We start from the raw sequence: 25,811 nt of genomic DNA, 5'->3' as shown, positions 1-25,811 counted from the left end.
ACCGGACCAGGACCGGCAACGGGATCGCAAACCTCGGTGCTGCGCCCGCACCTCGCTCAGCCAGTGAGCGGGAACCGGTCTGTACGTGGGATCCGAACCCTCGGCAGGAGCGCCACTGCACTCTCAAGCGGCGCACTGTAGCAGTGCGCCACCGGGCCGGCCCAGAACTATATTTCTTTTTACTGCCAAATAATATTTCATCCATTTTATTCGTCCATTCATCAGCTGACAGATATTTGAATTGTTTCTACTTTTTGGCTATTATGAATACTGCTGCTAAGAACATTCATATGCAAGACTTTGTGTAGACATATGTTTTCATTTCTCTTGAGCAGATATCTAGGAGTGGATTTGCTGGATCATATGCTGACTTTATGTTTAACTATTAGAGGAAATGCCTTTCCTCAAAAGATGATTTTCCAAAGCAGCTGTACCATTTCACTTTCCCACCAGCAATGTGAGAAGATTCTGATTTCTCTACATTCTTCCCAACATCTGTTATTGTTGTCTTTTTAATTATTACCATCCTGATGGGTGAGAAGTGGTATCTGTGGTTTTAATTTGCATTTTCTCAATGACCAATCATATTGAGCAACTTTTCATGTGCTTATTGGCCATTGTATATTTTCTTTGGCAAAATGTCTATTTAAATCCTTTGCCCATTTCTTAATTGTACTGTCTCTTTACTGTTGAGTTGTAAGAGTATTTTATACATTCTGGACGTAAACTCTCTGTTAGTCCATTCAAACTTCTATAACAAAATACCATAGATTGTATAACATATATAACAGAAATTTACTGCTCACAGTTCTGGAGGTGGGGAAGTCCAAAATCAAGGCACCAGCAGACTTGTTGTCTGGGGAGGGTCCATTTCTCCTGGATGGATCCTTCTGTGTCTTCACATGGCAGAAGGGGAAAGGGCTCCCCCAATCCTCTTTTTATAAGGACACTAATCCCATTCATGAGTGCAGAGTCCTCATGGCCTCATCACCTCCCCAAAGCCTCACCTCTTAGTACTATTGCATTAGAGTTTAGGTTTCAATAAATGAATTTTAGGAGGATACATTCAGCCCACATCAAGTTTCTTATCGGATATATGATTCAGAAATGTTTTTTTCCCATCTCGTGGGTTGTCTTTTCACTTTCTGGATGATATCCTTTGAAGTGCAAAAGTTTTTGGTTCTGATGAAATTCAACTTATCAATTTTTTCTTTTACCATTATGCTTTTAGAGTCACATTTAATAAATCATTGCCTAAAATCATAAAGATTCACTCCTGTGTTTCTCCTAAGAAGTTTATAGTTTAGTTAAGATACTTAGGTCTGTGATCCACTTTAAGTTCATTTTTATATACGATGTAATGTAGGGGCCCAAATTCATTCTTCTGCAGGTGGATATCCAGTTACCCTGGCCCATTTGTTTGTTTTTTTGTTTTGTTTTGTTTTTTCTGGCAGGTGAGCTGTTCCGCAGTCCTATGTGGATTCCAACCTCCATGGCCACAGTCCTGCTCCCCAGCCCAGTTGTTGAGAAGACTGTTCTTTCCGCCATTGAGCTGTCTTGGTCTCTTTGTTGAAAATCAACTGACCACAGATGTGAGGGTTTATTTCTGGACTCTCAATTTTATTCCATTGATCTATATGTCTATCCTTATGCCAGTACCATACTATCTTGATTACTGAGGTAACATAATTTTAAAGAGGTACATATTGAATGGATCAGCCCCCAAAAGATTTTTTTCTGATATCTATAAAAAGCAACTCATTAAATATTATAGTTTATAGATGTTGAAAATATGCCAAATAAAGTCTGTTACTAACCAAAATGTTTAGTTACTCCATCATACACTGCCTTTGATGAACAAGGTAGGCACCCAAATTATCAAGAACCAAGTTCCTTAAATAACTGGAACAGTAATTTTAACAGATGTACTGTGCCTAGAACAGTTACAGTAACAAATGTATTATGCCCAGAACTTCTGTAACAGAAAACAGTCTCAGCACAAGACATAGAAGTACTCTTTTTCTTACACCTGTCAAAGATTTTCTAGCATCTCCCAACACACACAAGATATCAATGAATGTCTGCTGACCCTCTTCAGTCTCCTGCCTTAGCTGGATTATTTATTGTGGTTCTTGTTTCCAAAAGTGAAGGTTTCAGGTCAAGATCAGCACCTAATCTGGGGTTAGTTTGGTAAATTTTTCACAACTGAAGATGCCTTCCTTTGACCCACAAATGCCTGAGGGTGGTGCCATAGAGAAGTTATATGAATAATGAAAGGAGATGCCCAATCAGGCATTTAACTAGGACTGCCTCTGAAGAAAAGGAACTTGTTTTTAGCCATCACTGCAGGGAGGTTGGGACTATGGGAGGAGGAACAGCTTGCTCAGCAGGTGGAGGTCCCCTGGAAGTCCTACACTATGGGAAGTTTGGGTAGAGCCTTCCCCTAGAGCTAGGAGCTCTTGGAGAGAAAATGAAAAAGAATCTGCGGGAACAGAATCAGGTGGTAGATTAAGCCCAGTGGGACCTGGAGCTGTGGCTCTGGCATAAATAACCCTCCTGGTTTGTTCCCTGTCGGTCCTGTGCCTCCCTTCTTCTTTCCACTACTCCTTGCTGACCCTCCTTCCTATAGTGTCAGGGGTCAGTGTCTCTTTCCTCGAGATATGGCTACTGAGGGTCTGTGGACCCTATTTTGAAAACAGTTGAGTTGCATCTAGAGTTATTTTATCTTAAAAGTTGAATTAGCTGCTGACAATAAAAAGTAAGGAACTTCTCACATTGAAAATTGAGCTATCTTCTGCTCTTTCTTTCAAAAATTCAAAAGTTCCATTAACATCACGCCCACAACCTCACTGGCCTCAATTCTCGGACCTGAGTAGGAATTTTCGTCTGGGCACACAACCTTCCCGATTGCTACATGCCCCTATTGTTCATTCTGGGGACATGCTGGACCTTAGCAGCCTTGTGCCTGACCCTGGGAATCTGGGTATAGTGGCTCACCCTTGAAGGGCAAGTGAGACAAGGCAGGAAGCAGGTTTTCATCCACAAGGCCGGTAACCAGGCTGGGACTCTTCTCCATGGACTGACAGGCAGAGGGCCACTTCAGAGAGGGAGACAGGGCTGCTGCAAGGGCACAGCCAGCTTAAGGGACTGACCCTCTCTTCAATTATAAAAGTAACATGCACAAACAGGAAAAAACACCCACATTTTCTTGTAATTGTGGTTTTCTTTGAATACTGTTATTGCACAGTTGAAATTGTAAATACATTTTAAATTTGGTTTGCTTTTATCACTTGTAACTTAGATGTCCAAAAAATGGAGGAAATGGTTAAATAAATCATAACACATTCCTAAAGAGGAAGAGTATAGTTATTTTAGGGTTTTTGACAATGTAGAAAGTACTTATATATTAAAAGAAAAAGCAGACTAGTAACTGTATATTCATGTGACTTCTGGATGTTACTTTTTTTTAAGTACTACAAAAATAGAATAAAAAGGCCAGTAAGGAAAGTGCCAAGAGAAAACAGCAGTAGAATTAGGAGCAATATGCTAATATAACTACATAAGTTTATTTACATTACTAAACAAATGGAATAGTGGTTTCCCAATCTTTGTCTTTACAAATAATATTTGTAATCAACAGCTGACTGCATACATCTTTGACCCAGCATTCCACTTCTGACACACTGTTATTCTCTATCACAGAATTGTTTCCTTTGCAGTACTTCTGGCTTACAGCAGACAAATGTATGCTTGCATGTCTGTATTGACTTCTAAAACAGTGTCTCCTCTATTATACTGTACCCTATAAGAGGGAGGCATCTTGTCTTTATCTTTGGTGATAGCCTGTGGCTCTGCCCACAACAGACACTCAGTAAATAATTGATGAGTGAATAAATGAGAACAGAGCCTAATATTCCAAACCAGTATGAAAGGAAATAAAATTTTAAATCCAATCAGTTCCCCCAAAAACTTACATGAAATTTACACTCCCTACATATGAGCACGCCCATCACAGCATATAATCTGAAGAAATTAAAAAAAAAAAAATTTATGCTAATCTGAATGGCAAGCTCCTTTTTGGCTTTAACTAAGAAACATAAAAATCCCTGCTACATTCATATTGCCTCTTTTGTAATTATATGTATATGCCATATGTCTATTTATTAGGATGGCCAATTTTTAAAATTCTATTTCAATCAATCTGTATAAACAGTTTACACAAAAAGCCTATTCACCCTTTGTCCTTTTATTGCAGTAGCTCCTCCAGCGTGTTTGCTTTCTCCTGTGTTAGCATCTCCCCCAGAGCCACGGCAGTAAGATATTTTACACAGGCAACGCTCTACACATTTCCTCAGGTGTTTCTTCCACTGCTGTTTAGCTTTGTACAACTTCCTCCTTCCAGGTGTAGGATGCAAGGTGACAGGTGAAATCCAGCACCAATCCTCTTCACCTAGTGATATGGATTGTGTCCCCCAAGTTTATGTATTAGTAGCTTGGTCCCCACTGTGACTGTTAAGAGGGTGGAAAATCCTATCATGGTAATTGAAAGGTGGGGCCTTGAAGAGGTGATTAGGTTGTAGGACCATGCCATAGTGAATGGATTAATAATGGTGGTCAGAGGCATGGTTCTGAGGGCTTTAAAAGGACAGCACATGAGAGTCTCTCTCTCTCTGCTCCTCCGTTTTCTACCAGATGAGACTCCTGTGTTGCTGTAAAGCCATCACCAAAGAAAGCCCTCACTATAAGTGTTCCCTGGACTTTGGACTTCTCAAGCTCCGAAACTGTAAGCAATAAATTTTGTTTTCTTACTAATTACCCAGTTCTGTGTATTTTGTCATAAGCAACAGAAATGCACTAAGACACCTAGGAACAGGCCAGTAAGAAGAGACCTGCTAGGCCAGTTCAGTAACACCCCGGGCGATTTCTAACACAAGCTTTCAGGGTACAGGGGGCCACAGTGCAGCAAGACTTCACAAGCTGGCAGTGTGGCCTTTTCATACATAAAAGGACCTTTCCTTTTCTGATTCTTGCTAGATGACATTGGAACTTCAACTCATGGATTCTGAACATATGCACACAAACATAAAACATACGGGGTCTCATCCTGCATGGATGCTGTAATCCCTTAAGATCCTATCTGCTCAGTTAAGAAATCCTTCTATAGCAACAGTGACATCTGTTCTGCAAAAAAGCAGCATGTTTCAGAGTCATCCCATGAGTAGATGAAGAAAATCTGTACTCATCTGACTAAACATACAGCCTTGGTGTCTAGATATCTACAAGAAGATGTAAATCTCTATGGCGTGTGATTTATGTCTCTTGGCTTTACTAATCTGTCTATAGTAAATATAAAGAGAGTACCAGGAAGTGAGAAAACCTCTCAAACCAGAAAAGGGAAGGACATTAAGAAGAAAAGTACCCAGAGGTGGAGAAGAATGCAAAAAATAAGTCTACTGAAGGCAGGGTGTAAGACTCCACCCCCGCCCTGCTGTGGCACACGCTTCCAGTGGTGGAGCTAAAGAGCACAGCAGCAGGGCGTGCACAGGCTCACCTGAGTCCCTGAGGTAATGTGCTCCAGAGAGCTAGGCTGAAATGCCTGGGTTTTTTCCTATTAAGGAAGAAACAAGATTTTTAAATGACTTTTATTTACCCCTTTAATGAAAAATGGATCAGATAACTAAATTTTGCCTTCTGTTTTTGAAAGCATTTAAAGTATTTGACTGATGAATGCCAAGATTTCATCTGGCAGTTTTCAGAATACAAGGACTACTCTGTGGCCCTTCATCCAGCCAGATTATTTTCTGCTGTAGTCACATTTTGTTTTCTCAGGAGCCAATTCAGTCCTGAAGAAATACTCGGAGAAGCAAAAGCAGCAACTATTTTTCAATCAACAAGAATCAAACTCTCCAGGGACACAAGGGCAACAAAACCTGCCCAGCAACTCTGTTCATGTGCCTGAAGCTGGAGCCACTGCAGGAGCAGCTGATGGAAGAGAAGGGCCAGGCTGGGCTCAGGCAGCATCAGGATTTGCACTCCACAGAGTATGAGGAGCATCTCCTGGTAAGTGGCTCATAACCACGCAGGGATTATGAATAGCACAGGATACACAGGTCTTACTTTCGAAGTAAAATGTCTTTTTCTTTGCCTCTTCTATGGTTTTAAAATAGAAACAATATAATGTTTAAAATGCAGATGTTGCAAGCATATTTTCCTCTCAAAAAAGTCCTCATTTTTGTTTAAGTCAAAGAAAATAAAAGTGGAATATTTTTACAGTATGGGATCAACTAGATTTTTAAATTAAAAATGCTACCATTTGTTAGTTCCTAATGTGGGAGATAATAATAAGTCAGCCTCAAGGCCATGTCCATATCCTCCATTCTCATTTTGTGCCAATAATAATAATAAAATAGTATATTTGTTGTGGTTTTTTTTAATGAATATCCTAACAAGAAGTTTTCATTTTCACATCAAAATAGCTTTAAAAAGGGCCGGCCCGGTGGTGCACTGGATAGTGCACCGCTTGGGAAGCGCGGCAGCGCTCCCGTCCGAGGGTTCGCATCCCATGTACAGACCGGCTCCCGCTCACTGGCTGAGCGAGGCATGGGAGCAACGCCGAGGCTTGCGATCCCGTCGCCGGTCCCCGGTCCGGTACGGGGGCAACACTGAGGGTTGCGATCCGTTGCCGGACACGGAAAAAAGACAAAAAGACAAAAAAAAAAAATAGCTTTAAAAAATTCACATGCATTTTAGAAATAAGCATGTTGTGATTAAGACACCTGCTTTACAGTTGGACAGCCTTTGAATTCAAAATCAACCCAATATCATAAGCTCAAGTAGCTCACGAAAACACTGTGCTAACTTTTAGGGGGCTTTGGACATCATTCTGAGTCTAGAGATGAAAAAGATAACAGACACAAAGTTTTCATTGCTGTGGCTACAGTGACTTTTAGGACAAGCACGTAGTAAGTGGGGAGAGCACCCAACATTCCTGGTCTGGAGACGGCACTTCTTGGGGGGCTGGGCATCGATGAGCTGCCAGGGCGGGCGTGTGCTCAGCACCTCCTCAGGCCCGGGCTCAGCATGAAGCTATTGCCCGTCTGCTCCTGCTTCCCTGGTGGATGTCCCTATGAGGCAGGTACTATCATACACCCTTATGAGGAGGTTCCATGACTTGCCCAGGACAGCCCAACTTGTAAGTACTAGTCTGGGGCTGTAAGTCTAAAACAGGGGCCCTGATTTAAGGCCATTTCCTTAGCCTATAAGCTAAATATCAGGTTCCCAATAAGGAAAATGCAATAATGAGCACCACTTTTTTTTTTTTTTAAATGAAGCTCTGAAAATCTTTCTTTAGGTACTAAAATAGTTTATTCTGGTTATTTAAACTAGTGATAATGCCCTAAAACAATAATATTGTAGACTATATAGCAAAATATTTTAAGTTCACTTTTAAAGATGCCCATCCAGATATGGGGAACTAAAAGATTATTAACAGTACATAAGACCTAGGAAAGATAATTTAAGGAAAAACAGTACACGGAAAAAGCTTTAAAATGCTCTCATATACACACTCCCCAAATTTCAGAAACTATGTGTGATTCAGCAATACACGAGAAAACAGGATACTGCCATGGTGAAAATGGGTGTGGTCTGAACAAAGAACTTGCATATGTGCTCCACAATACACAAGGATAACAGCCACTCTTTCGAAAGCCTTTAAAATAAATATATATTTTAAATATAACTTTGTGGGGCCGGCCTGTGGCTCACTCGGTAGAGTGCGGTGCTGATAGCACCAAGGCTGCGGGTTCGGATCCCATATAGGGATGGCCGGTTTGCTCACTGGCTGAGCGTGGTGCTGACAGCACCAAGCCAAGGGTTGAGATCCCCTTACCGGTCATCTTTTGAAAAAAAAAAAATAATAATAATAATAATAAATAAATATAACTTTGTGGAGAAAAAAAGTTAGTAAGCCTGCACTTTCATGCAAACTGCATATTCCCCACACTTGCAAAGTGCCACCTACATTTCTGGGAGATTAACTTAGTGATAGAAAGTTACGTATTTAATAAATACACTTCCTTTATGGCTGAAAAAGTTGACTTCACAATACAAAAACGAAACAACCACCAAAACTCACCAAGAATTGCCAGGACATGTTTCCAAACTGAAAATGGAGCTCACCACTATTTTAAAAGGAAAAACTGCCAGGCCCCAGGCCCTAGAGAGTTTACTCCTCCAGGACTGTTTGTATTACCCACAGGGTGTTACGTTAAAGCAATAGCAAGAACTGCTTACATTCAACAGCAGGGAGGTCTCCGAAGACTTCATTCACAAGACCTGGACTGACTGCTTTAAACAGCTTGGGTTGAAACAATGACAAGAAGCTGAGCTGCTGGTGACCTCAGTTCCCACTCAAAGTGGCATTCTAGCAGGCATCTAATTCTAAATTTCAAAGTGAACCTGAGCCAGAGGGAAGACTTCATTGGGCAACCATGAAAGCTGTGCTAACAGAACTCAGGCAGAAAGGCGACAGGTTCACCCTGAACCCCCTCTTGTACCTGTCTCTATATAAGGGAGGAGAAAACACATAGCCCAGAATTACCCTAACAGACGATGGCCTACACCTGGGACTTATCTTCATTTAATTACTATAAACTACTGAAAATACCCAATCCCCTGAGCACTGCCACAGGGCTAAGTTTACATGGGGTGTTATCTGTGAAGAGGGGTTAACTACTTCTGTGATAGGAACAGAATAGTTAATTAACTCTGACAATAAGTTTAAAAACAAAAACCAAAACAAACTAAAAAAACCCCAAATTCTCCTTCCTATACACCACGCTATAACATAGGAGATGTGACAAACTATATAGTATATGGTTTACCTTTAATCAAAATTCTTTGAAGAGAAGTAGTAAAAAGCTTTACTTTACTTTCATTTTAAGATGTTTCCTTCCTATTCAGTTTCTGTTTGATGATACAGGTTTTGTTTGCTTTAGAGACCAGTTATGAAAAGTGAAAATTAAAAAGATGGTTTTATGTTTATAAAGATAGGTATTGTATGATTTATAAAAAAAGTTTTTAAAATTAGGCTGTAAGGTTTTTGATGTCTGGAGCAATCAACAAACATTTACTCAACCAGAGTAAAATGCTGTAACCTAGCATATTCAGGCATAATGGGTAGGAAAAAATTATACAGTGAAAATAAATAGAACATTTTAAAAATCCACAATTAACATTTATAGTTTTTATTGGCCCAAAGCTTAAGAACACAAGTATAACTTAAAATGCTGCCTGGTCAATGCTTTATCCAGATAGCACTTATAACAATGATGCGGAAAGGCAAGAGACCAATGTAAACCTGAGATAAAACACCAGTGAAAGATACACAGGCTTTTAAAAACAGGAAATAGGAATAAGATGTGACTTTTTATGGAAACTGAGAGTCAAGATTCATAAAGAAGAAAAAAAATTTCTAACAATACAAAGCTTGACATTTTACCTGATCAATTTCTTCCCTAAATTCCAAAGGGAAGAATTATAATTAATTAAAACATTTTTGATCAGTTTTTGCTACTGCTACAACTATTCATGTATTTCTGTAGAGCTCAAGATAGGCAACTCAGTTATTATCAAATAATTTTATTAAAGATTTTTTTAAAATTTTATATACTTTTGGTGGTCAGCCCGTTATGGGGATCCAAACACTTGACCCTGCTGTTATAACAAGATATTTTGTTTTAATCACTGAAGTTTTCCCTAAAAACAATTTATAAACTCATTTCAACAGATTTAAGTTGTTTTTTTTTTTTTTTTCTGGCGGTTGGCCAGTACAGGCCATGCTCTAACCTACTGAGCTAACTGGCCAGCTTCAGTTTAAGTTTATAATCACAAAATTTCTTAGTTTGTCACTTCCTATTATTGAAAAGATTAGCCTCACAACAATATAAAGTAATGACAATAAAATGAACTCTGAATAATGCAGGACAGGACAGTGTCTATGCCTGGATAAGGGCAGTAACACATGCAAATAGGCTCAACATCATTAGTCATCAGGGAAATACAAAGTAAGACCACAAGAAATTATCACTACACACTTATTAGAATGGTTAAAATTAAAACATCTGACCACATCAAGTGTTGATGGTGATACAGGAACTCCCACATGTCACTCTGGAAAAGAGTGTGGCAGTTTCCAAAAGAGTTAAACATACATTGACATGTGAACCAGCCATTTTACTCTTCAGTATTTACCCAAGAATAACAAAAACATGCCCATACAAAGACTTGTACACAAATGCTTACAGCATCTTTGTAAAATCCAAAAACAGGAAACAACTTAAATGCCCATCAACAGATGAATGAATAAATAAATTGTGCACGGCCATAGGATGCAAAAAAACCCCAACAAACTGGTGATAAATGCAATGACATGAATGAACCTCAGCATCATTATCCCAAGTGAACAAAGCCAGGCAAAAAGGGTACATGCTGTATGATTACATTTTTCCATTTATGTAAAACTACAGGATACGGGGCCTGCCGGTTAGCTCAGTTGGTTAGAGTGCAGTGCTGATTAACACCAAGATCCAGGGTTTGATCTCTGTGCTAGCCAGCTGCCAAAAAAATAAAAATAAAAACATAAAATTATAGAATATGCAGACTAATCTTTAGTGCCAGAAAGCATATCATCGACTGCCCAGAGACAGGGATGAAAAGAAGGATGGATTTAAAAGGGCATAAGAAAACTTTCAAGGGTGAGAGAAATCCTTGTTATCTTGATTGTGGTGGTGGTTTCACGAGTGTATACATACATTAAAAACTGGTCAAATTACCTATTTTAAATACATGTACTTTAGTGTACTTCAGTAAAGTTGGCGGAAAAAAGTAACAACACCCAAAATTATATCCATTGTTCTTTTAGGAAGCCCAACGGAAAAAATTTCAAACTATGGTACTAAGAATGCACTTGGAGCTCAAAACATGAGCCAGCTTCGAGTCACAAAATCTGGACTTCTTGTGTGCACAGTTATTTGCATCTTCATTTTTCTCTATTTAAGGAATTCAACTCCCGAGGAACCAGAGGAGGAACCCACCTATCCAGTGGTAGTAGAATGTGGCTTTTATCCAGATGAACTGTGTTCAGCTCTATTTGAAGGGAAAGGGGCAGCCCCCAAAATTGCAAAATTTTGTAAAAATCCTCATGGATCTGAAATACTTGCTCATTTACATACACCAGGAAATTGCTCCAGGATTTCCCAGGGGTTGCATTTCATAACCAGACCCCTGTCTGCAGAAGAGGCCAACTTCTCTTTGGCATATATTATAACTGTTCATAAGGAGTTAGCCATGTTTGTGCAGCTTCTTAGAGCAATTTACGTACCTCAAAATGTTTATTGTATTCATGTTGATGAAAAGGTACCAAAGAAGTATAAGACTGCTGTACAAATCCTGGTTAACTGTTTTGAAAACATTTTTATTTCATCAAAGAGAGAGAAGATGGCTTATGCTGGCTTTACAAGACTACAGGCAGATATTAATTGCATGAAAGATCTAGTTCTTTCCAAATTTCAATGGAACTATGTCATTAATCTTTGTGGACAGGATTTTCCAATCAAAACCAACAAAGAAATCATATATTACATCAGAAGCAAATGGAATGATAAAAATATCACTCCTGGAGCAATCCAACCACCAAACATTAAATCCAAGACAAGTGGAAGTCATCCTGAATTCAGCCCTCAAGGAAATAGTTATATATCTCCAAATAAAAGATTCAAAGATGAACCACCCCATAACTTAACAATTTATTCTGGAAGTGCTTACTACGTACTTACAAGAAAGTTTGTAGAGTTCATACTGACTGACATTCGGGCAAAAGACATGCTTCAGTGGTGCAAAAACATGCACAGCCCAGAGCAACACTACTGGGTGACCCTGAATCGACTAAAAGGTAAGAAGCATTCAACAATGCGGATATCTGTTCAGGTCAGAAGCAAAAGAAGCAGAAGTTTCATTCTTAACTGAGGATTCTTTCAATTCAGGTGTTTTTCTAGGGCTCTATAAATGTTCCACATTTTGTAAGACCTTCCACTTGGGGAGTACAGGAGGTTCTCTGATTTTAGGGGTCTGAAGTTAGCTCAAAGGAAGCATGTTCCCTCTCCAGAAAGAAGTACTGGCATTTTGCTTCTCTTCGGAGAGAGCCTTTTGAAAATTCTGAGCATAAATCTTTATTTATTTCTTCATTCACTTGATAAATACTACTAGGTATCTATTAGTGCCAGGCATTGTGCTAAGTGCTCTTTAAGAATGGAAAATCTTAAAACTAGTAATGTTTTTGTGGTAAATCTGATACTTCAGATTCGTTTTCTGAGGAAATACGATGCCCTTCTTTAAGTGGACTTAAGTATTTTCCCTTTGTAAAAGGTTGATTGGTTCCTACAGGGAGCGTGGCTTCAAACTTGAACAACTAAGCTTATCAGTCCAGACAACAGTACAAATAGTGAATCCAGCAGATATTGGTTAGGGCCTCTTTATACTCTCTCATGTTCATTACAAGTTCTATTTTCAAATCACATCAGAGGGCTGTTAAAGAGAAAACACAATCCAAAGAACCCCAACATAGTCAAGAAGAGCACTTAGCAAACATCAAATGAGTTACAAGGGATGCGGGACAGGGATGAAAAATGAAATCTATATATATAAAGATGGAGATTTAAGGCCCTGGTCAACCCAATGCTATTGCCAGTGTAGTACAAGCCACCCAGCCTCAGAAGTGATAGCCTTTAATCAGATGTGACAAATGAAACATTTTAATCAAGGTTGGACTGTCCTCTCTATCTTTCTCATTAATTACCTTATCTAAAAGAAATGGAAATGATAGTGCAGAAGAACCTGTGCTGAAAGAATTGGGAAGCTGTATACTGGTTTTTTTTTTCCCACACTATGTACTGGTTTTGTTTTTCCCATTAGATGCTCCAGGTGCCACTCCAAATGCTGGCTGGGAAGGAAACATTCGAGCCATTAAATGGAAAAATGAGGAAGGAAAAGTTCATGAAGGGTGTAAAGGTAAAAACAAAAACACCTTCAGATTTTACAAAAACTATACAACTGCTGCCTCAGTTATAGTGAGACAGTGGGAAAAGACTGATGATCCTGTTTAAAGTAATCCGGAATTAGTGATGATCCAATTAGGACAGTTGTCAATTTTTAAAAACTTTTTATTTAAGTATAAGATCCATATAGAAGAGTGCACAAATCATAAACATACAGGTTGTCCGTACTGGCCAGTGACCCCCCCCAAATATATACAAACACAGATGGTTGATAAATTTTCACAAAGTGAACACACAGCAAGGATGTTAACTTACAAAGTTTAAAAATAAAAACACATGAGCTATTTGGCTTTTTCTACCTGCTCTTAGAATTCAAATTCAAACACTTGTTAAATATGAGCTCTGTGCCTCTCTATTAGAATATAAAACTGAATAACACAGGTACATGCTCCAGAGCAGGGGTTAGCAAACTACTGCTTATTTTTATAAATAAAGTTTTGCTGGAACACAGCCACACCCATTCACTTGGTATATTGTTTATGACAATGAAAGGCACAACTGAGTAGTTAGGACAAAGTCCATCCACCCACAAAGCCAAAAGTATTTACTCTCTGGCCCTTTATAGAGAACGTCTGCCCCGCCTGCTCTAGAGCAATAGCCTTCACTCTTATTTTGCTTGTATGATCTCTAAAAGAAATAGGGGAAAGTGTTAATTTTGGTTTAATTGTTGCAAACGTGTATTTTCTTTTTTTTTTTTTCCTTTTTTTTTTTTTTTTTCTTTTTTTTTTTTCCTTTTTTTTTTTTTTTTTCTTTTTTTTTTTTCCTTTTTTTTTTTTTTTGTCTTTTTTCGTGTCCGGCAACGGATTGCAACCCTCAGGGTTGCGCCCGGACCGGACCGGGACCGGCAACGGGATCGCAACCCTCCATGTTGCACCTGCACCTCGCTCAGCCAGTGAGCAGGAACCGGTCTGTATGTGGGATCCGAACCCTCGGCAGGAGCGCCACCGCGCTCACAAGCGGTGCACTGTAGCAGTGCGCCACCGGGCCGGCCCACAAAGGTGTATTTTCTAACCTACCTACTAAAAACTGTAATGTGTTTTGAATAATTTTTCATCAGAATCTTTGAGCTACAGACTTAATTTAGCTCATTCAGTTTCTGGAAACCTCTGCCATAAGACTTAACTGGCCAAGGCAGACCTCATGGTCAAGCCAATCTGACCAGAGACTGACGTTCTCTCCAAAAAAGTATGATTTCATTTTTAGATTCAAATAAATGTTTTCATATACATTCTTGTGGCAACCTTCTTGTTCTGAAATCTTCATTTCAAGGTACTTAGCTGAGGCACAGAGCTCTCACTGGATGGTTTTTAGGTAGATCTTGCTGAAAGAAGGTCCTTTTGCTTAGCCCCCATGAGAGTCTCTCTGAGAACAGTGTATTTTCCTTCTGTCCCTTTGTCTGGTGTCTCAGAGGTTTTAGTTACTGGGGCAATATACCAAAGCAAGATGTGGGATGGTGGAGAGAGGTGCCCCGCTTTTGTGAAAGCGTTGGAGGAGAACTGCAGAGGTGTTCTTAGATACATCAGTCTTGGGGGAAATACCTATGGAGTGAGAAGCTGGAATGTGGCTCCTGTGGAGCTGCCCGTGCCTACTCTGGGGGGCAGAGATGGAAGGCCCAGCTCTCCTGATCCACCCCAACCACAGTTTGCAGACAGCTGAGAGGAGCAGACAGTTTTGGGGAGAACAAGTTGGATGACAAGCAATTCACAGCACAATGTGAATGAGTCCAGCAGAGAGATGTGCAAATGCTCTGGGAAAGTTCATGGAAAGGACAATAGGGGGATCTTATATGGGGCTGCGGGTCATGAGGGACAGAAAGTGCAGAAAGATTCGAGCAAACTGTATTTGAAGGTGGCTATGGCAGAGCAGCGCCTCTTCAAGGACATCTGGACCCTGCCATTTGTCTACAAGCAGCTTCCTAACCACTGGCAGGAGCTACTGTACTGAGACGCGATAACCTATTTTAATAGTGCATTTGGGTATGGTCCTTGAATTTGAATACAGCAGATATGCAAAATAAACTAGATTTGCCCAGTTTCCCAGCTGTCTATCAGACTGACCTAAAATAAACAGATTGCAGACAACTAAAAGATGTAAACTCAAATACCAGAATAGTTCAAAGGCGAGTAATTCCTGCTGCCAGGTGCACAGCCATCCTCCTGTGAGGTGCCAGGTCAGAAGGGCTGGGATAATTTTCTAGTGCAGTATTTTTTAAAAGGTAGATATGATTCCATTAGGTGGCTATTCACATAGCAAGAATGTGACAGTTGAACAACAGGCCTTGCCCTTTCTTTACGAGGCAGGTGCTCCTTGTCATTACACACTGGGGTTGCCAGAACTGGTAAATAAATCCTCAGAAAAGCAAGGGGCACAAATTCTTCCTGAAAACACAATTCCCTCAGGTGTGCACAGGGTTGAAGTCATGAAGGGTTGTTGCTATCAATAATAATGACTCAGAATTCTTATAGTGCCAACCTGAATGTTTTAATACTGTCTGAAAAAATCTAGTTACTGTAAATCCTAACAAAGTCATCATTCCCTAAAAGTAAATACTTCAGGAAATTCTTACCATCACTAGCTTCAGTGTGCAAAGTGTTCTCACAGTAAAGCAGTGACACGGCTATTTGTGGCCAGCATTTAGTCAGCACCTGACTGAGGCCAAGCACCGGCACAGGGGTGGTGGTAAGCCTCCGAGAGTCCTGGCTCTGGGCCTGCACGTAAGCCTCACAACCATTCTCAGGTAGTAACTATTAGCATTCCCCTTTACAGATGAGGAGCCCCTGGTTCAGAAAAGTGAAGTCATTCTCAAAGGTACAGCAAGTGGCAGAGCTGGGTCTCACATGAGGTGCAGCTGCCTGCCACCAAATACCATATGAGTCACAGCCTAACTCTGCACGCAGAATGACAGCTATCCCATTATTACCAGCAATAAAGAGCTCGATTAGTTTTAATCACTCAAACAGCATTAACACAACTCTGAAAAATTACAGTTATACAGTTATAATCAAGGTGTAGCTGACTTGTTTTTCACTTATGTCCTAAGTTTTTTACACTGCTTCTCTTCATATTTATAATTTTCAACTGGCTAAATGTAACTCTATTGAGATTCTATCACATTATACCAAGGATGTCTGTCTGTTAAAATAATTTTAGTCATGATAACAGCTGCCACTTATAACATCACCACAGGCCCTTTATGTAGATAAACACTAGCTCAATAGGAGAAATGTTCCTTCTGATTTTTTTCAGTCTTACAAACAACACCAAACTTTTGGGGCATGCAAATACTAATATAATATAATATTTGTTAATATTTCCTTAAGATGGGTTTTTTGAAGTAGGATCATTTAGCTGTTGTGGAGAAACAGAGCAGAAAGGAGCTGAGCAGAGAAAGAGCAAGGTCTCCAAAAGGGATGGACTTTACCCCCAAAAAGCTGAGGTCTCACTTCTCTAAATCTGTTGCCTCACTTGTGAGCTGTGGGTGATGACAGAAACCACTTCATAGTTATGTTGTGAGGATTAAAAGAGAGTAGAAAGAGCCAAATACAGTGCCAGGCACATAAAAAGTGCCACTGAGTTCGTCTCTGGTAATTACAATGGGAAATACAGGACAGTTCCCATTATAATTACTTAAATTTATATCAAATGCTCACTCTGTAAAACAAGTAAAAGATAGGAGCACTGACTTACTAAAACCACCAACATTCTTATGAACCAAGGAAACGACTTAAAACTTCATGATGCACATGAGTATTGATATTCAATGTGGTATCCCACAGATATGTACAATCAATTATGTTTCAATAAGTAAATAAAAGAAGGGAAAAAATAAAGAAAGAAGAGTTCACAAAACCTAGATTCTATCAGAAATTAGATTTTACCAGGCAAATGAGTGCTATTTTATCTCCCTTGTGTCTGTGACTCGCTAAAATTCCACAATATTCACCCAAATTAGCCATCAAACATGTTAGAAATCACTAACAGAAGGAATAAGAATGTACCTTTCCATCACAAATTCAAAACTCAACATAAAAGCCCCTGTGAATGCAATCATGGAAATGCTGTGGGATGTGAACTCTTGAGAAGCAGAGGCCTTACCAATGACATTAGAAGAATCACCACATTTCTTGTGAATATAAACTGATGGGGAAACAAAGGCAGCTGTTTTGTGTTTCTTTTTGCAGGCCATTATGTCCAAGATACCTGTGTATATGGACTGGGAGACTTGCCATGGATCATTCATTCACCTTCTTTGTTTGCCAACAAATTTGAGCCCTCAACAGACCCCCTCGTGGTTACATGCTTAGAGAGGCGGCACAGACTCAAAGTACTCAGGCAGGCAGAAGTTCCTGTAGAGCCACACTGGCATTTTCGACAGGAGAGTCATTTTAACATGAAACTGAACTGACAAAGAGTGTTTGCTTTCTTACTGGCATCACTGTTTCCTTGATTTGAAACAAGAGAGCATTGAACCAGACAAGAAAGAATGGGAAAATGACTGCTTGATACAAATTAATCCTAAAATAAATTAAGAAACATGCTACCAACGAGACTCTACTATCGATTATAGGCCACTTTTATAACTTTAGGAGAGAAATAGTGCAAGAAAAAATACCTCAAGCTGCCACTGGTGACAAACAGATAAGCAGCTGGAAGGTCAACAGCGTCAGTAAACAGCTGCTGAAAACCAAAATCTCCAGATGCTTAGATGCAAGCTGGAGAAAGAACACCACATCTTATTTTGAAGGTCTGGATGCTACTGTGTATGAAATACTAATAAAGAACAAATTCCCACTGAAAATGAAAACATGCTTAGCTAAAACAGTCCTCGCTGGCAGAGAACAATTTAACTTTGCTCTGCCATTCCTAGAAAAATAATGAATAGTCCACATCTTTGGGTAAAATGAAATTAATCTGTACTGGAAAACACAGTCTTAAAAAGGCTGCCCTAAGTTTCCGCAGTCCCAATACATACTCTACCAGTACTTTCTGTGGTGATGGATGTACTCTACATGTGACCTGCCCAACACTAGCCACAACCACTAGCGCACAGGGGGCTAGTGTACAGTGAAATGTGGCTAATGTGAGTGAGGAAGTGACTCTTAATTATTATTTAATTTTTAACATTTTAATTAATTAATTAACTTTAAACAGGCACCTGCGGCTAGTAGCCGCCATGTTGAACAGCACAAATCTAAGGCATGAATGGTCTTCATTATCTCTATTCATAGACCCAGGTCTCCTCCCTTATGAAGTCCATGACTTTCATGTTGTTGTTGATGTTGATGAGAACTTTAAACATACTCTCTTTCTCTAAAAGAGTTCAAGACTGAAATGTACAACTATTAAATAGCACAACATAAAACAAATTTAAAAAAAAAAAAAGGAAAAGTAGGAACCACAGGACAGGAAACTAAAGAAATAAACATATAATTTCAAGACGAAGTATGAGGAAACTTCAAAAAGTTCATGGAAAATTCATATTATCACTTAATTCTATTTTTCCACAAATTTTTTGAAGTACCCTCGTACAAGCGCCTCAGTGAGCTGGAGCTTCCCCACACCTAGAAATGAAATAAGATCCACTGAAGTCAGTGAAATAGTCTTGGAGAAGCACAAAGCTAAATAGAAAGAAAAGGGATTCTGAAGGCAGACACCACAAATCAAATTTAAGTGAACCACAGAATATTAAAATCTTTGTTTAAACAAACATTTCTTCCCCTCAGATATCTAATTCCAAGGAAAGCACACATTGAAAATGTTAAGACTGTCAAAGAACACAGAGGCCTGTGACAGCACACCTCCGCTCTCCTGTACATTTTTACAGGCAAACACAGTGCTCCTGGTCACTAACTGGCTACATTCTGACTAGTTTTTCAGAAAGCTCAGATTTACCACAATTATGTGCCCTGTATTTTACAACAACTTACTAACAACTGAATGCAAACCCCATTTTAAAAAAAAAGATCTTAAATGTTTATGTTTTCAAGTTACTTCAAACACAAGCCTGTCCTCCTTTAATTTCAATGCCAATCTGCAGTACAGTCGTACAGGATGAAGAAGGCCTGGTAAGAACATCACCCACCAGGGCTGTTGAGGACCAAGTGTGTTAATCTGAATGAAGCACTCAGAATAATGTCTGACACTTTTCACAGATGAGAAACTGAGGCACAGGGCCATGATGGAACCCTCCTAGGAGCACATGGCTAGAGGAGGGTGGAGCTAGGACTTGGACCAGGCAGGCAGCCTGGCAGCAGAGCCCAAGCCAACACTACGCCACACACAGAGGGGGTAATTCAAACACATACCTGCCCCCAACAGGCTCAAACACCATCATGGACAAAGCTTCCTGAACAAATCATTTCAGTAATAGCACGATAAAATCAAAACAATAAAGGTAACAAAGGCAGGGTAGAATGAAGCAGCATGAGACTGGGCTTCAGTAGAAGATCGGAGAGGTGATGGAAAGGGAGGCCAAGAGGCAGGCAGTGCCATGACGGTGGCAGGCCAGGGAGGCGAGGGAAAGCTGCGGCCTCCGTCAGCACCAGAACCAACACGGTGCTCACTCTATCCTGAATCAGACTCTCGGTGTGTTCACTTATAAAGTAAAAGAACAAAATTAAATCACTTGTAAAAACTGTCTGACAAATATTGCCAAGGTTATGTAAAAATAGGGATCCTGAGATAATTTCTCTAGCTTTCTGGGAATAGAACCTTCTTGCTAACATGTAAAGTTTACTGTTCACTTCTGCCGCTCCTGGTGGTTCTTGTGCGCTCGTTCGGTGCGGATCTGGTACGTCTTTTGTGAAGCGGCAGTTGAGGAGACTCCGGCGCTCGCCATGGCCGACGAAAAGCCCAAGGAAGGAGTCAAGACTGAGAACAACGATCATATTAATTTGAAGGTGGCGGGGCAGGATGGTTCTGTGGTGCAGTTTAAGATTAAGAGGCAAACACCACTTAGTAAACTAATGAAAGCCTATTGTGAACGACAGGGTTTATCAATGAGGCAGATCAGATTCCGATTTGACGGGCAGCCAATCAATGAAACAGACACACCTGCACAGTTGGAAATGGAGGATGAAGATACAATTGATGTGTTCCAGCAGCAGACAGGAGGTGTCTATTAGAAAGGGAACCTGCTACTTTACTCCAGAACTCTCTTCTTGCAGACCAAGAATACATTCTCAATTAGAAAACTGCAGTTTGGTTCCATCACATCCTGACTACTACAGTATAATTTTTGCTATTCTTTCATTTTCCCCTTCCCTGTTCCTTTATTGTACATAAAGTAACTGGTGTATGTGCACAAACATATTGCATTTTTTTTTTTTTTAACTAAATGGCCAATGGTATGTTTTGATTGACATCAAGTGGAGATGGGATGGGAAAAAATACTGGTTCTGTGAAAATACCCCCTTTCTCCATTAGTGGCATGCTCATTCAGCTCTTATCTTTATATTCCAGTAAGTTATTTTGCTCTCACTGTTTTAACAAAAAAAACCCCAACAACATAAAAATCCTTACATACCTTGTTTGATTGGAAAATTTTAATGTTTTTCATTTATCATTGTAAAACCAAGGACAATTTTATAACTTTTTTGTACGTAGCTGTTACATGTAGGGCAATCTGTCTTTAAGTAGGGGTAAATTACTCTTAAAAAATGAATCCTAGATAGTTTTCCCTTCAAGTCAAGCGTCTTGTTGTTTAAATAAACTTCTTGTTTAAAATGAAAAAAAATAAATAAATAAAAAAAAAATAAAGTTTACTGTTCAATTTTTCTATTAGATTTTTCTTACATGTAAAAGTTTAAGGCTGCCTATGCTGTATTTTATGCAATTCCTTGAGGTTTAATATTCACAAAGACCATAAAGGTGGCAGAAAGCTAAAATAATCTGAAGGAGGCCAAAAGTGGAAATCAGAATTAGCTGATCACTTCTGAAGATACCCACTTCCTTTACTTAACTTTTCCCCTTTCTACTCCACCCCCTCCATAAATAGAATGCAAAAAAACAGGGTGAGTATACATTTTTTATTTTACTTCCAACTTTAAAACATCTACACACATCATTCACCTATCTACAAAGCCTAAATAAATGAAGCCAGAGATCTAGCAAGCCAAATGCTATTGATCACATACACTTCTAATATATATGTCAGCACTTTTCAAATTTTACTCTGCATACAAATCACTTGATTCTATTAAAATGCAGATTCTATTTTGGCAGGTCTGAGGTGGGGCCTGAGAGTCTGCATTTTTTAGGAAACGAAAAAACAACCTCCCAGGTAATGCCAGAACTGCAGATCCATGGATCACACTTTGAGTAACAAGCACACCATTTATTTTGCAACCTTTAATTACTCCAATATGTTTCTTCCTATTGCAAGAAGTGAAGAACACAGTGGGGAATACAATTAATTTTTTGGCTAGTGATTTGTTTATAGTAAAAACAAAAAAACCTAGCAACTACATCTCTTTGGACCCTTTTTACTGAAATCAACAGTGCACACCCTGTGTTTCAGAACACAGAACCAAAGCTATTTCAAACCCTTCAGTCTCTTAGTGAACTGAAAAGCCACATGTTGGTGAAGCTACAGACTGAAAAGTAGAGAAAATGCATACTCTAAATACCGGTGAAGTTCCTGACGCTGTTTTTATGACACTGGTTTCTCTAAATTTCAGACAGTACCTAAAAAATGAAACATCTGTTCTGAACTTTGACACTGTGGCTTTATCTTCCTTCATTCACATTTTCATAATTTACGGCAGTTCCTGAAACTGTACCATTCTCTTCCTTTTGGCAGAGTTTGGCAGAAATGGCTAGTGTCGGCCTTTTCTTCCTCGGCATCCAGCCAGACTACATTTCCCAGGCTCCCTTGCAGTTAGGTGCAGGCATATACTGTGTTCTGGCCAGTGGAATGGGAACGGAAATGACGAATGCCACTTCCAGGCCTGGCCCATAAAATCCTCCTAAAGACAGATGCTCCCTTCTCTTTCCCATCAAGTCAACCGAAGATGGAATACTTCTCAGACCAGAGGTGTCAGAGCTACCAGACAGCAGGAGCCTGAATCTTTGAGTTACCCTTGAAGAGAGCTGCTTGACCAGGAACTCTTGCTGTATTAGCCCCTGGAATTTGGGGATTGTTTGTTAATAGCAGTTAGCCAAACCTGATCAATACAATTAGTATAACTTTAGAAACTTTTAATTAGAAATTGGAGTTTGATTCCTGATAGCAGTATACCAACTCATCACTTAATTTATTTTCTCATTTTAAAGTGTTATTGTTTAGAATTCTGGGTCTAAAAGGAAAGCAATCCCTGTACCAGGCAGCTGCCAAAACAAACAAACAAAAAATAAAATAAAAATATGAGAAAAGCATCTGAGAATCTGCTATAATTCCTTCATTTTACATATTAGAATCTGAGGCCCAGAGAGATTGATAGTTCCAAGGTGAGAACGGTGTGGGAGCCAAAACTGATGTATAACATCCACTTGGTATTGGTTGTACTATGGTCTGAATGTGTCCCCCAATTCATGTGTTGATCCCCAATGCAGCGGTGCTGGGAGGCAGAGCCTAATGGGGGGTGTATGGGTCACGGGGGCACCATCCTCATAAATGGATTGATGCCATTATCACAGGAGGGGGTTCGTTAAAGAAGGACAATTTTGGCCATCTCTTGCTCTCTCTGTCTCTTGCCCATATGATGCTTTCCACTATGTTATGACACAACAGGAAGACCCTCACCAGATGCCAGCACCTAGCTCTTGAACTCCCTAGCCTCCAGAACTGTGATAAAATAAATTTCTATTCTTTCTAAGTTATCCAGTCTCAGGTGTCCTGTTATAGCAGCACAAAACAGACTAAGAAAGAGTGTGTGAATAAATAATGAATGAATGATTTCCACTCTAGGTGTGCTCTGACTGCTCCATGCTCTGTGATTTCTAAACTGTGCAGTAATTATGGGTTCAGTGGTGTCCCCCCCCCCACAAATTCATATGTTGTAGTCCTAACCCCCAGTACCTCAGAATGTAATCTTATTTGGAAATAGGGTTGCAGACGTAATTAGTTAAGATTAGTCATTAGGGTGGGTTCTAATCCAATATGACTGGTGAGGGGAAATTTGGACACTGAGACAGACATGACAGAGGGAAAACAATTGGAAGAGGAAGACCTTCTACAAGCCACGGAGAGGGGCCTGGAATGGATCCTTCCCTCACAGCCCTCAGAAGAAACCAACCCTGCCAACACCTTGACTTCGGAATTCTAGTCTCCAGAACTATGAGACAAAATATTTCTAAGTCCCCTGGTTTGTGGTACTGTTATAGCAGCCCTAGCAAACTAATGCATAGAGTACCTAGCTAAGCAAAGGCATTTTTGTGTAGATTATATAAGTGGAAAGTGCTCGTTGTCTTATTCTTCAGGCAACAGATTTGTTTTTAATGCATAGAGTACCTAGCTAAGCAAAGGCATTTTTGTGTAGATTACATAAGTGGAAAGTGCTCGTTGTCTTATTCTTCAGGCAACAGATTTGTTTTTAAGAAAATGTTCTCTCTGAGGTATTCCTGAATTACAGCCAGTGACCTGCCTTAACTGCAGAGGTTTCAAGGGCAACAGCAGCCTCGTTAGGAAATGGGAGGAGCCAGTGTTCCTCGTCATCACTTGGTCTCTGCTTCCCCTTGCGCAGCCCTGACGTAGCTCTGTTCCTCTTTCCTCCTGCCTCCTTCCCTTCCCTTGAAGTGCTCAGGTACAGACGGTCAAATGTTTACTATCTTTCAGTAAAATTTCCCAAGCACCAACAACATGACCTCAGAGTTTCCCTGTAACGTGTATTTCCATGAAGCAAAACCCACTTCTCTGTGAAGCTTTTTGCACACAGTACTGTTTTGCGGCACGTGTGTCAGCACAGTCACTAGCATGGAGGTTTTAGACCAGCCAATGCAAAGGACAACCACACACCAATCTAAGAGATGGGCACAAGAAAAAAAACTTTGCTTTACATCAGTGAGTTCTCCAAACGTGGCTGCCCATTAGAATTATTTTGGAAACTCGTAAAAACTAGAAATCCATGGGCTCTATACCAATCCTGAAGATTTTTACTTAGTGAGTCTGAGACAGCGAATGGGAATTTAACAAACTATCGAGGAGATTTTAGAACCACTGATTTAAGTCATTTGACTTCTGTTCTAAATTACAGCTTCATTTCCCATCTTCTTCTATGTATATTCTTTCAAGTAGACTTTGTGTGTACTTGCAAACGTGTCTAACACTTAATGCCCTGCACACTATTTGTGAAAACACGTGCACACTTGAACATAGGGCATATGCAAAGCTCCCTTCTTGCTGGCAGGAATTCCACTCTAGCGGAGTCCCCTCCCTTCACAATGCTTCTTACAGAGGATCCTTTTTCATGCCTGCTGTCAAGCTCCTGTTCTTGTTTAGTCTTTTCTCCCTGTCCAGCCTACACAAGTCTACACATTTATGTTCCCAAAGCACCTTCCAGCTGGCTCCCTATTGCACTCCCAACTGTGCCTGCTCCCAGTCTGGCATTTGAAGGTTTTCACAATCCAGTCAGACTTTTGTCTCTGGCTTCTCTCCCCGCTCCTGTACCCACTCCACAGTCCTAATGGCCCACCTGCACCTTAACGACACCTTCTGCCCCCATCTCCATAGGCTGCCTTGGACACTTCTGCCCCAAATGCTGCTGCCACCGCTCTTCCTCCTGCTCCTCTTCCTCATCTCAACACCCCCTCCTCTTCTACTCCTTTCCCTCCCCCACCAACACACACAATCACTTCTGACAGTGTTTCACAAACTTCAGGAATTCCCCTGCCAACTGTACTATCAATATTTTAGTATTTTTCTTTAAATCTACACATTGTTTCTACTTAAATTTATTTAAGTTAACTATATATTCCTATCATAAATATAGTAACAGTACCCTTTGCCATAAATATAAAGTAACCATAAAAACACAGAGAAGACAAAACTCTCTCCCTAGATCCTGCCTGTCAAAGCTCTGAGCTTAAGATCTACTCTCTTTTAGGCTATTAGCAAGTGTTAAGAGAAGTGTTAAAAACATAGTAGGACCAAACAGAGACTTTATCCTCAAAGCAAGCAGGAGGTTGCAGGAGAGCCAAAATGGAAGTTACTACCTCACTAGATGATGTCTTGCAGAGATATTTAGCATCCTGTCCGAGGACCATCTCAAAGTAACCCCCCACCCACCCCCCCAGCAATCAGGCCAGTCTCCAGGAGAGTATGGCTGATGAAAACCACGCTCTTCCTTCAAGGCCCAGAACAAATGCCTCCCCTTCGTAAAAAGTTTTTTCAACAGCACAAACAAAAGAAAGTTCCTGGCCCTGAACACCAATAACATCTTTACCATCCTGGCGTCAAAAAACAAAGTAGAACATGATGTTTCATATAACTTATGAATCCTGCAGGAATGTAGTCTGCTTGAGCACAAGAGACTATGTCATCCAAGTCTTATTTTTCCTTGGAACACTGATACCATCATCTTAATACAGGAGACGTAATAAATAACTAAATGACTAAATAGTAAAAATCAATGCCCAAATGCATTCTTTGAATTTCTTTTCTTAAAAGTAAGCTTAATGAGACAGATTCCAAATTCTATGAAGGTTTTATTCATAGTCACCCCAATCTGGAAACAACTCAAATGCCCCCCACTAACTTCT

General features: G+C 40.0%; 3 protein-coding genes across 3 annotated transcripts in view; 2 read left to right on the top strand and 1 right to left on the bottom strand.

Annotated features, from left to right (window-relative positions):
* The window catches only part of RTFDC1 (replication termination factor 2 domain containing 1), a 48,819-nt gene that overhangs the window by 8,894 nt on the left and 14,114 nt on the right, over window positions 1-25,811 (bottom strand). The window lies entirely within an intron of this gene.
* On the top strand, window positions 10,984-17,520 carry GCNT7 (glucosaminyl (N-acetyl) transferase family member 7). The gene is made up of 3 exons (XM_008584759.1): window positions 10,984-11,953; window positions 12,973-13,068; window positions 17,297-17,520. The coding sequence occupies exons 1-3, from the start codon at window positions 10,984-10,986 to the stop codon at window positions 17,518-17,520; spliced, it is 1,290 nt and encodes a 429-aa protein (XP_008582981.1).
* On the top strand, window positions 19,864-20,850 carry LOC103600483 (small ubiquitin-related modifier 2). The gene has a single exon (XM_008584760.1). It carries the CDS (start codon window positions 19,952-19,954, stop codon window positions 20,237-20,239), a length of 288 nt encoding a protein of 95 aa, XP_008582982.1. The 5' UTR covers window positions 19,864-19,951; the 3' UTR covers window positions 20,240-20,850.

The sequence above is a fragment of the Galeopterus variegatus genome, unplaced genomic scaffold (assembly GCF_000696425.1).
Source record: "Galeopterus variegatus unplaced genomic scaffold, G_variegatus-3.0.2 Scaffold3366, whole genome shotgun sequence".
In the NCBI taxonomy this organism is placed as follows: domain Eukaryota; kingdom Metazoa; phylum Chordata; class Mammalia; order Dermoptera; family Cynocephalidae; genus Galeopterus; species Galeopterus variegatus.
The sequence above is the reverse complement of the archived record's forward strand: the minus strand, read 5'-3'. Positions and strand labels throughout refer to the sequence as shown.